The sequence below is a fragment of the Carassius auratus genome, unplaced genomic scaffold, assembly GCF_003368295.1.
Source record: "Carassius auratus strain Wakin unplaced genomic scaffold, ASM336829v1 scaf_tig00021008, whole genome shotgun sequence".
Taxonomy (NCBI): domain Eukaryota; kingdom Metazoa; phylum Chordata; class Actinopteri; order Cypriniformes; family Cyprinidae; genus Carassius; species Carassius auratus.
The window spans coordinates 424653-437164 of NW_020525078.1; the positions used below are offsets into that span (position 1 = coordinate 424653).

Here is a 12512-nt window from a genome sequence, read left to right on the forward strand (position 1 = left end):
GAAGAAGGACCACCGCTGCCATGCAAAACCCGTCCACCACGCCACTCGCAGACATCATCGTGTCCCTCGCGGTCCTGCATCGCGAACAACACCAGGCCTTGCTGGACTTGAGGACCGACCAGGAAAGGTGGTTCCAGGCCATCGTACAAGCCCAGCAGGAGGACCGCGAGAGGTTCCGGAGCTGGATCGACCGGGAGGTTCGCGCCGAGGCCACCGGGCCGCCCATGGTCCCAGTGCATCTGCCGTTGCACAAGATGGGGCCCCAGGATGATCCAGAAGCGTTCCTGGAGCTCTTCCAGAAGTCGGCGGAAGCGTGTGGGTGGCCCCCGAACAGACGGTTGAGGCCCAGGTGGCTGTGCAACAGCTCCCGGTGGCGAACTTCCTGGTCTTCGACGACCTGAAGAGGGCCATCATCCAGTGGGTCGGCCGGAGCCCCGAGCAACATCGCCAGCTCTTCCGGTCCCTGGACTTGGGGAAAGCTGGTCGGCCCTTCGCGATGGCCCAACAGTTCCGGGACTCCTGCCGCAAGTGGCTGCTGGCCGAGGGAAGTGACGTGGAGCACGTCATCGATGGTGATTCAGGACCATATCGAAACATGGTAGTTCGCAGCCGGCCGTATCGCTTGCCTGAGCATAAGAAAAAGGTAGTTCAATTTCATTTAAACCATTTTTTTTTATAATTAATAGTTCATTGGTACTTTTGAGCACTGTGTGTTTTTTACTCAGTTCTTTGGGAAAATCTGTGAAAATCCTCAGTGTGAATCCTGAAGTTGTAGTGTCTTTATCCAATTTCGGGGTCAAAAGCATAGCGTCGAGGTGGCCGTTAGTCCGCACCTCTGGCATCCGATAATTTTGGGTACGAATTGGCCTGCTTTCGCGGCTCTATTGGGGTCTCTGTGCTCAGATGCCTGAATTTGCCCGGATTGCTGTGCGCGGATTGCTGAATTTGCCGACGTGTTCTCGCCCCTACCCGGCCGTACCAACCAGATTCAGCACCATATCAAGACTGAGCCGGGCGTGGGAGTTCGCAGACGGCCGTATCGCTTGCCTGAGCATAAGAAAAAGGTAGTTCAGGCTGAATTAGGTGCCATGGAGAGAGACTAAGTACAGCACCATTGAGAAAGAATGCCTTGCCATCAGGTGGGCCGTCCTCACCCTCCACTACTATCTCCTGGGATGGGAGTTCACCCTCTGTTCGGACCACGCCCCCTGCAATGGCTCCACCACATGAAAGATACCAATGCGCGGATCACTCGGTGGTATCTGGCTCTACAGCCTTTTAAGTTCAAAGTGATCCACAGACCGGGTGTTCAGATGGCTGTGGCCGATCTCCCCTCCAGAAATGGGGGGGGGGGCTTTCCATCCTTTAACTTTTGTACAGTTACTATATGTTATTAATGGTCTAGTCTATTGACATCCCTGGTCTGGTCATGCAATTTCATTTGGTTTAGGTATAGTTTGTTGGCTAGCAGCTTAGCTTCTTTTTGAGAGAAACATTCCAGACACCAAACTATACAGAAAATTATGATCACTTTAAAAACAGCAGCCCACATCTCCCAAATAAGGCATGATTGATTTTAGTAGCATGAATGGGAAAAGTTACGCACCAAGGTACATAATTGCAGTTTATTACATTTATCACTTACCTGAACCTTCATTATAGGGCATTTGTATGGAGAGTTGCTGGGGATATGGGCCTCATATATTGCAGCATCAAACACAGGAGCCTCATTTACGTTCTCAACCTGAACACTGACCTGAAAATAAAGATAATTTATTATATCATTTTGAAAATTCCTGAATTGAGAGGAAGCAGAAACATGCTGTTTTAGTGCATGTGTCTTTAAATGCAAATGAGCTGCTACTCCCTGCCCCCTTTTCCAAAATAAGGCTGTGCCTTTACAGCTCATTCCTCAGATACTCTGTTAAAAACATGTTCGGTTTTTATTATAATTTTTTGGGCTGATATCATGAGTTTTAAATCATATAAGTTTTAACATAGTTTCACAATGGAGTTACAAATAGTACACCATTGTCGCTTAAGAAAAGAAAATGGTGGCACCATTGATGGAAACATGCAGATCACGAGGGGCATATTTTCACATTTCCACAGTTTTCTGAGACGCAATTATAGCACTTAAAAATGGGAAAAGTCAGATTTTCATGATATGTCACCTTTGTTTTCATAGTATGTTTCTGGCCTTAGTTTGTAGTGAGAAAAATACCATTGTCTCTGCAGTATTTGGAGGACTGCTGGAGTCTATGGCCTCTACTGTGAGGAAGTACCACTCCTCTTCCTCCTTGTCCAGCGGTTTGAGAGCTTTTATGGTTCCCTCACCATCCACAGAGAAGACATCCTCATGTGACTTCATGTTATAGCTGACTGTAACCAGTGGACTCCCTGTTAATGCCTTGACATGACCTACTATTGTTGCCTCAGGTTCGTTCTCTTTAATTGTAAAGTTGTAGGAGGAGCTCTCAAAAGCCAAACCTTCAGTTTTGAAATGGATCAAGACTTTGGCTATAGAGAGAAGAAAGAAGAAAGGATGTCTTTTATGAAGAATGGATGATGAAATGGAGTAACAACTGTATAAACACTTGGCACTTGCAGACATGTTTCTTCCTTTTCATATTTATATGAGTTGGAACAAGCTACACCCAAACCTTCATCAGATTTTGGTGGTCTGCCATGATCTGTTGCTATAGCAGTCAGGTTTAGCAGCGTGTCTTCTGTGACCTCGCTAAGGTCAGAGGTCAAAGTAATGTCTCCTGTTTCAGCATCCAGTGCGACCATGGAAGAGTCTTCAGAGAAACTACAGAAGACAACATTCATGCATGTAGGTAAGTGTTTTGTGCCTTCATATTATTAATCCTAAATAAATGAGAATTTGTCTTGATCTGTACCTGTAGCTAATGATTGCGTTGGACCCGACATCTTTATCCGTGGCAGAGACTGTCAGCAGCACCTCTCCAACCTTGGCGTCTTTAATCAGAATGCTTCTGCTGTAGGTGTCAGAGCTGAAGACTGGAGCGTTGTCATTGACGTCTGTGATACTGACCCTCACTGTGGTGATGTTCTGCAGAAAATAAACAAAAGCAGCCCTTTTGTAGTACAGACCAAAAGCCCATATTTGCTTGCTGCCAAGTGCTTGAAACAAAACATGGAAAATCTTTCAAAATTTCTAACAATAGTGTTGTGCTCTTGTGTTCTGTGTTGTTTGATAATGCATATTGAGTTAGTGTTCAGTGATGCATCGAGTTTGATTGTGCCGAAAGCATTCTGTCGTGCCTGACCAATGTGTTCATCTACTGGGGTCTAAAAAAGAGTGGTTAAGTAAAAGATACAATAACAAAATTGATGTTACTCCCAGTGTCGGTGTGAAAAAAAGTGTTACTGCATTGCTTGGGAGCCGAGGGCCAGCGCGTGCTGAGAGCGCTTGAGACAGCCCCACAAGCGATTATGACACTACTGACTACTGACCACACACTTTGCAGCCCCACAGAGCACCCTCTTGCAACGTTTTCTGTTCCGCCAAAGACACCAGCTTCCCAGTGAGTCTGTGCCACAGTACGTAGCCAACTTGCAGGGATTGGCCAGCACATGCAAAGTTCAGTGCATTGCAGGATGAAATGATTCACGACTAGTTAATTGAACATACCAATGATGCAAAAGTGCGTGAAACTCTGCTGTTAGAACCAGATGATTTATCACGTTCTCAATCACAATTGCATTACGAATAGAGAGTGCAGCTTTTTGGGCATGACGGGCTACTACCTGAAGTTCTTCCCACATTTTCTGCTACCACTGACCCACAATGGCAACTGCTGCATAAGGATGAGTCATGGGTGTGGTCACAGGCATGCTCTGATGCTGTGTGTGTGCTCAAAGTGCAGCTCATCACAGACCCAGTGTTGGCTCACTTTGATATCTCCAGCCCCACCTGGGTGACCTGCGATGCGTAAGCTACAGCCATAGGAGCAGTGCTGTCACAGACCAAGCATGGACAGACCTTTGCGTCACGGGCCCTCAATCAGACGGAGCAGCAGTACTCAGTGGGGGAACGTGAAGCATTAGCCTGCATCTGGGCCTGTGAGAGGTGGCACTTGTATCTCTATGGCCGCGCTTTTACCCTAAGGAAAGATCACCAGGCCCTGACTGCACTACTTTCCACATCTGGGACAGGCCACTGAGGCTACACCACTGGTCTGACCGTCTTCACCAGTAAAACTTTGACCTGAAGTTCACCCCAGGCAGAGACAATGTTGTGGCTGATCTACTGTTCCACTCCGCTCAGCCCAACCCCACAACACACACGCACACCGACTCGGACCAGGTGGATTGGTACATTGTCCAGATGTTACACATCCCTCCAGGCCGTCGTATCGTTACAAGAATTGAAGGAGGCATCGGAACAGGACCTGGTCCTCTCTCAGTTCCAAGGCTATGTTCTGAATGGCTAGATTCAGGGGGTACCAAAAGGGCTGGCAGCATTTTCCAGAATAAAGCAGGAGCTGTCCTGCTGGAATAACACCTGTTTGGCATGCAGTCATGCCCAGCACCCTACCTGCATTTGTCTTGGCAATGGCTCACGAGGGGCACCTGGGTATTGTGAAGTTGAAGCAGTGCTGCAGAGACCGGGTTTGGTGGCCAGGGATAGATAAAGACATCGAGGCCCTGGTGAAATACTTTGCTGCCTATCTCTTGAGCGGTAAGACTGGTCACCAGCTCCCCCATCCCCCACCCAACCCTTACAACCTCTTGCTTGGCCATCACAGCACTTGGACCACCTGCAGCTGGACATATGTGATGAGATACAGGGAGTTCCTCATCACTAACACTTCTTAGTGGTTGTCTATGACCTGCATTCAAAATGGCCTGAGATCATTCCCACCGGCTCTGTGACCTCTCAAGTTTTCCCGCAGGGGCATTCCAAACACTATCACTACTGACAATGGCAGTTGACAGTTGATCTCAGCCGAGTTCACAACATACCTCAAAAACAAAGGTATTCATAAAATCCGCACAGCATACTATCATCCCCCAAGCTAATGGTGGTGTTGAACATTTCCATCAGTCACTGAAAAACAGTCTCAGAGCGCACTTGATCCAGGGATGGACCTTCTTATGGGCCATCAGTCACACACTGCTGCACTACAGGGCCACCCAACACTCTACGACGGGGGTCTATCCAGCTTTCCTCATGCTTGGCTGTGAGCTCCACCTTGTCCTTGACAGGCTCAGCCCCGCAGTGCCTCAGGAACCACTACCAAGTATCAGGGCCTCTGTCACCTGGCAGCAGAGGAGGATGGAGCAGAAATTCGATTTCTCAGCATGCGTTAAGGTTCCTGACATAAAGGCCTGCAGATTGGATCTGGGTTCGGAGTCCCCACAGAGACAACAAACTCGCTTCATATTGGTCTGCTCCTCTCCAAGTTACTTATCAGTTGGGCCCAGCCACCTTCTCGCTGAGCGATGGCACACAGTGGCACGCAAACCACCTCCGCAAAGTGCCGCCCCTGGCACATACAGCAGGCGTTGCACCTCAAGCCACACCCCCGGCTTGGCAGGACACCCCAGCGCTTAAGCTGACACCTCAGAAAGCTCCAGTACGGGCTCCAGACATGCCTATCAACTTTCCAGCTGAGATGTGTGCCTGCCCACATCCCCATGTGTCTCCACATGGCCTGTTCGCATTTGTTCTCGTCCAGGACACTTAGAGGACGGTGTCGGTGTGATCCTTTTTTCAAACGCAACAAATAGTTCTTCCTTAGAATCACTTGTACAGACAAAACGTAGATGGTATGCTGCCTGACAAATAGACATTTTACTTCCAGACTGTTGGGTAAAGCCTTCCAATATGATGCTTGCATTATGAGAAGTTTTTGAATTTTTTTTTATATGCATTACCAAATCTGTGAACAGTCTGTGGGAACACTGTCTTTTATGGAGACTGAGATTGTTCCATTCAAAACAATTACAAAACCGTATTGGAGTACATATAGCTATACCATTCAATTATGCAAACAAGTGGAAATTAATACATTTCTTGGTGGGATTGCATGATCCATTGCAACAATGACCACATCATACACGTCCTGTGTCTCCAGATCCAGTGCCTCGATAGCTAGTAGAGTCCCATCCTACAAGAAAAGTAAATATTTTGGTACAAGCCGAGTAAGACCTGGACACTGACATTACAATGTCTATAAAATATGATATCATGTAGATAGGCACTCAAAGCATCAGTGACCGCTTTTGTAAGTCCTCTCACCTCCCTGAAGCTAAATAGTTCACTGTGTGAGTAAGTAGAGATGGTGACACGTCCGTTTTCTCCAATGTCGGAGTCTGTGGCTGAAATCACACACACCTCTCCAGGTGATGAGGGAGTGTACACACCTTCCTGAATCTCAATGCGCTCTGGGAGAGGAAGGAATTGTGGGTTGTTGTCGTTGACGTCCAGAACAGTGATGTTGACCTGAGCTGTGGAGCTTAAACCATCATCAGGCTGGTCTACAGCTATTACCTAAAGAAGACAATGCAAGTATCCCATTTAGAATGAAAAGACATCCTGAACATGTTGTGTTCAAGAGACGGGTTTGATGTGTGCAATGTGCATTGTACCTGTATAATGTAATTGCTCATAATTTCTCTATCCAAGGTGGCATCACTCCTGAGTGATATTACTCCTTGCCTGTTGATCATGAAGGTATCACTGTCCATGATAAAGTGACCTGTAGAGAACCCACCCTGATCAGAAAGAAACAAGAAAAGGTAAGTGCATCAAAACAACAATTCTGGTTTGGCAAAGGCTTAGCCTACCTGGTTGGAAGTTTGAGGATTATTTACAGTGTAGATCTTTTGTAGTTTTAATATTTATAACCTAAACATTTCATGAAAGTTTTGATGAGATTCATCCTTTGTGGGTGTGTATTTTTGGTCACACTTTAATTTGGGGACCAGCTCTATTAACTAACTATTAACTAACTATTAACTATGGGGATCTAAAATCTGGTCATACAGAACATTAATTAATATGTGCTTTGTATGTACTAATAAACAGCCAATATGCTAGTTACATGCATGATAATAAGAACTGGTCCTTGAAATAAAGTGTTACTTTTTTATTTATTAATTTGTACAAACAGACAGCAAGGCTTTCAGGAACAGTACCAGGTCTAGATCAGTGACTCTAGTCTGAAGCACAAACTGGTCCTGTGGTGAATTTTCCAGAATAGACTCTGTGTATTGATCCTGGTCAAATTTGGGCGGGTTGTCATTCACGTCTTCAATGGTGACAGACACCACAGCATTTGCTGTTTTACTGTCATCATCACGCTGAGCTGCCTGTTTTGCATTGATGAAAAAAAAAGGATCAAAATACTGGAATCTCTTCAGATTCATAACATCAACGTTTTAAATGAATGTCTTATACCTGTATGTTAACCGTTATCTGTTCAATTTCCTCTCTGTCTAGAGCTGTTGTCACAGAGATGATGCCACTGTTTCGATCAATTTCAAAGTTGCTCTGATATTCATTTGGAAAGACTGGAACAAGAATGTGGATATACAGGTGCTGGTCATATAATTAGAATATCGTCAAAAAGTTGATTTATTTCATTAATTCCATTCAAAAAGTGAAACTTGTATTTTATATTAATTTATCACACACAGACTGATATATTTCAAATGTTTATTTATTTTAATTTTGATGATGACTACTAAGAAAAAACCCAATTTCAGTCTCTCAGAAAATTTTTATATTACTTAAGACCAATACAAAGAAAGGATTTTTAGAAATCTTGGCCAACTGAAATGTATGAAAATGAAAAGTATGAGCATGTACAGCACTCAATACTTAGTTGGGTCTCCTTTTGCCTGAATTACTGCAGCAATGTGGCGTGGCATGGAGTCGATCAGTCTGTGGCACTGCTCAGGTGTTATGAGAGCCCAGATTGCTCTGATAGTGGATTTCAGCTCTTCTGCATTGTTGGGTCTGGCAAATCGCATCTTCCTCTTCACAATACCCCATATATTTTCTATTGGTTTAACGTCAAGCGAGTTTGCTGACCTATTAAGAACAGGGATACCATGGTCCTTAAACCAGGTACTGGAAGCTTTGGCACCGTGTGCAGGTGCCAAGTCCTGTTGGAAAATGAAAACTGTATCTCCATAAAGTTGGTCAGCAGCAGGAAGCATGAAGTGCTCTAAAACTTCCTGGTATACGGCTCTGTTGACCTTGGACCTCAGAAAAGTGAAAAGTGAAAGTGACGTTAAAGTAAGCCATGTTTGGTGACCCATACTCAGAATACGTGCTCTGCATTTAACCCATTCAAAGTGCACACACACAGAGCAGTGAACACACACACACACACACACTGTGAACACACACCCGGAGCAGTGGGCAGCCATTTATGCTGCGGTGCCCGGGGAGCAGTTGGGGGTTCAATGCCTTGCTCAAGGGCACCTAAGTCATGGTATTGAGAAGGTGGAGAGAGAACTGTACATGCACTCCCCCCACCTACAATTCCTGCCGGCCCGAGACTCGAACTCACAACCCTTCGATTGTGAGTCCAACCCTCTAACCATTAGGCCACGACTTCCCCAAAAGCTTGCATACGTCTGTGCGTAGTGGTTCTTGAAGTACTGACTCCAGTTGCAGTCCACTCTTTGTGTATCTCCCCCACATTTTTGAATGGGTTTTGTTATCCATATTGCTTATACACTCTTTTCTACCACATCTTTTCCTTCCCTTCGCATCTCTATTAATGTGCTTGGACACAGAGCTCTGTGAACAGTCAGCCTCTTTTGCAATGACCTTTTGTGTCTTGTCCTCCTTGAGCAAGGTGTCAATGGTCGTCTTTTGGACAACTGTCAAGTCAGCGGTCTTCCCCATGATTGTGTAGCCTGAGAGACCATTTAAAGGCTTTGCAGGTGTTTTGAGTTAATTAGCTGATTAGAGTGTGGCACCAGGTGTCTTCAATACTGAACCTTTTAACAATATTAAAATTTTCTGAGATACTGAACTTGGGATTTTCCTTAGATGTCAGTTATAATCATCAAAATTAAAAGAAATAAACATTTGAAATATATCCATTTGTGTGTAATGAATGAATATAATATACAAGTTTCACTGTTTGAATGGAATTAGTGAAATAAACTTTTTGATGATATTCTAATTATATGACCAGCACCTGTATGTGCTCAGATCAGTACATTTCATTATTTAGATCACTTTAAGAAACATTATTATTTATTGTATGTGCGTTGTATGTGTGTTGTAATTCAGTTAACAGTACCTGCTGTTATGCTGTAAACGACAGGCTCGTTGATGCCTCTATCACCATCTTGAGCTTTTATTTCCTCAGGAGTGACGTCTGACAATTTTCCTGCCTGGGCACAGACAAAAAAAATATTTATTTGTTCGGTCAGACATGGATTTTTAAGCTTTAATCATTCTGTAATGTCACTTACCTGGTTTTCCTCAATAGATGCTTTATAGAGAGTGTGATCAAAATAAGGGTTTAGATTGTCAAAATCTTCAACCGTTATTGTAACTGTTGTTGTGTCACTGAATCCTCCTTTATCCTGCAAGAAAACAAACTCACTTAAAAATAACCCCACTATTAACTCAACTTAACTGTGGTTTATTTTAACCTAATGCATCTCAGTCAGTTGGACTTAAAGTTACTCAACCACTGTATTTACTATTTTTATAATTTTGTCTTATGTATAATGTATTATTATTTTGGGATATATTTAACATTCAGAAAGTAATAATTAATAAGAGATAGATAAATAAAGCTGCTGCTGCTGTCTCTTGACTGGACTTTATACATTTTAACTGTAACTGCAGAAGCCATTATTTATCTTAAGATTTCTACTAAAATAATCCAACAATCTAAAAAAAAAAAAAATACAGTAATTAAAATAATCATAATAAATTTACTGATCAAAAGGATGTGAGAAAGTTTATCTTTACTCTCGCTTCCACAGTGAAGATGTACTGTTGAGCGTTGTTGTAGTTCAGACGCTGTTTCAACCTGATGTTACCGTCCTGTCTCACTTCAAACTCATCTGGTGCTGGAGGCTGTTAATAGAGTGGAAGATATCAATTAAAATCAGGATATGGACACAAGCTGAGCTTACATAGCTGTTGCACAGTGCAGCTTATTGTATTTATCAAATTCATGAGAGCTGTTTACGTCTCACCAGTATAGAATATGTAATTCTGTTGTTTTCTGGAGACACATCTGCATCGTCAGCTCTCACCCTGAGCACATCTGAACCCACAGTCGTCGTCTGGAGCAAAAGACAGGGTTTACTAAGAGATGTGAGATCTCTCAGTGACCAAACACACTACAGCTGTATGGAGACGTGACATTACACACACCTCGGACACTGTCTTGCTGTATGATTGGCTCTGGAAGATCGGAGGGTTGTCATTGATGTCCAGAATGTCTACCGTCCGGAGGTTTTTTAGCTGAAATGAAAAATGAAGACTTCATAGTCAACGTTTTTGTGCTGGATCTTTATTTCTTTAATGCTTTGTTTGAATTATTTTATGATGGTATGGTTTAAATAAATAAACATACCCCTGTGTTCAAGCAGGTGACTGAATAATATAATTTCTCTCCATACTAGAAGAAATAAAGCACACAAAGAGTGAAAAAATAAATAAAATGCAATATTATCAGTTATGTCAGAATTGGTAAAGAAAGCTTAGTTAAGACCGAGACTAGCTGAGTCTCTACTAACTCAATGAATAAGTGAAGCTGGAACAAACCTGCTTTAGTTCATCAGCGTCCAGTGGTTTTCTGGTTCGTACAGAAGCAGATGAATCTCCTTCAGAATAAATCAGCTCCACAAACTCCAAACCAACAGGAAACAGATATGACTCCAGCACCAGACGATCATTAGGTCCGATATTAGTGAGAAGCTCTACTTCACCTTGAAACCAGATTAAATACACATTTAAATTCTAACACAAGCCAAACCATAAATACTAGAAAATATCAGTATTGTTAATGAAATATTGTATTTTACTTGCAAATAGTATCGTGGACTACTAATATTCAGTCATGTCTCACCTTCATATCCCTCGAGGACGCTCCCTACATTGACATTAGTTCCAGTCGCACAGTTTATCTGTGAGGAACCTTAAACAGTGACAAGTCATTGGTTTAAGAATTTATCAAACAGCTAAAGTATTGAAGTAGACTAAATCATTCAGTGTTTTAATTTAACAACAAATGTTATTTGGTGAAAACTCCAGGGTGTCCAATTTAATCTTAAATCACTCCACTTATATTAGTAAGCAAAATTGTTTCCTACTAAATTCTGACTGGCATTTTAAATTCATTAGAAGAGCTTTGTCCTTTAAAACATGCTTTTAAACAATAGACAATCGATAGAATTAAACAGAACTACTAAAAAAAGATTAGCTTCATTTCCAAATGTTTTCATTTTAATATTGTTACTTCAGCTGGCTGTAGATAAATTAGACTTACCGGGATCACTCCTTACACTGTGAACATGTAGACAGGACAAAATAATTAAAATAGAGAATAAGGCCATTTTCTCCCAATTCACAGTCAGTGCAGCTTGTCTTATGAAGAGAATGACTGTTTGTTGTGCAATACTGGTCTCTGAGCTGTTTATTAATTGTATGCCATAAACAGTTATGGCCTCAAATAAAGATGTGTAAGCTGGTATCAAAGGTGCTTCAATTATCTAGGATTGACAGCATATAGAACGTGTTGTAGAAAAAAAAATTATAATACGTTTATTTGAGGATTTTTGAACCTAGACTTAGACATTTCTACTCATACAATTGTTTCAGTCATCTAGGTATCTCATTTTGGAATTGAGCTTTTTTTCCTGTTAATGTGTAAAACGTCTTAATGAGTAAGAATTACAACAGCAAGACTAAAGCTTTGTGTACCTAAAATAACTAAGTGGATGACACCAGAAGCCCAAATTGAAGTTATAGATCTAAAGACTTTTATGCTGGACTTTGTCCTGCAGTTGATCAGACTGTAGAGGTTAAACAGATATGTTACAACAATACATTCACACCATGCACTGCTGTGTTACAAGACCTGGCTGTTTACTCAAGTAATGCTGAGATAACATCAAAAAAACACTTCCAGTTAGATCATATAAATTGAACTATTGATTAGGTGATCAGTGATTAGGCTGTTAAAATCAAATCACTCAGAAATCATTGTAAGGTTTAAGATATTTTTCCATATCTTTTCATAATGTGGATGTTTTGTGAATCTTTGGTTTTAAATCATTGATATATTATACACATTATCACATATATAGTGCATTTAATGGAACAAAACAAAAATATTTCTGGGATTGTTTCGGCTTGTTTAGGAAGCTGTTTGTTAATGGTGTCATTTAATTACGATCAAGAACAGCCATTCATAATAACAACCGTGTTGTGCGAATGTTAACAAAATAACCATGGCACATACTCTGGTGAATTACATTTTCAACATTATGAA

The 12512-nt window shown here is 42.2% G+C and overlaps 1 protein-coding gene and 2 long non-coding RNA genes across 3 annotated transcripts; all 3 read right to left on the reverse strand.

The window, feature by feature from the left end:
- Positions 1–999: 999 nt before the first annotated feature.
- LOC113076692 (protocadherin gamma-B4-like) lies at positions 1000–9366 on the reverse strand. The gene is made up of 11 exons (XM_026249374.1): positions 9297–9366; positions 7433–7545; positions 7171–7344; positions 6622–6747; positions 6272–6523; positions 6042–6140; positions 2904–3076; positions 2664–2812; positions 2225–2520; positions 1646–1756; positions 1000–1047 (listed from the first exon to the last, which is right to left on the reverse strand). Exons 4-11 carry the CDS (start codon positions 6718–6720, stop codon positions 1000–1002), a joined length of 1227 nt encoding a protein of 408 aa, XP_026105159.1. The 5' UTR covers positions 6721–6747; positions 7171–7344; positions 7433–7545; positions 9297–9366.
- Positions 9367–9479: 113 nt separating this feature from the next.
- LOC113076677 (uncharacterized) lies at positions 9480–10295 on the reverse strand. The gene is made up of 3 exons (XR_003281228.1): positions 10210–10295; positions 9980–10087; positions 9480–9585 (listed from the first exon to the last, which is right to left on the reverse strand). It is a non-coding gene; the product is annotated as an uncharacterized LOC113076677 (long non-coding RNA).
- Positions 10296–10406: 111 nt separating this feature from the next.
- On the reverse strand, positions 10407–11524 carry LOC113076720 (uncharacterized). The gene is made up of 5 exons (XR_003281230.1): positions 11508–11524; positions 11088–11156; positions 10784–10947; positions 10593–10637; positions 10407–10480 (listed from the first exon to the last, which is right to left on the reverse strand). It is a non-coding gene; the product is annotated as an uncharacterized LOC113076720 (long non-coding RNA).
- Between the last annotated feature and the right edge of the window lie 988 nt (positions 11525–12512).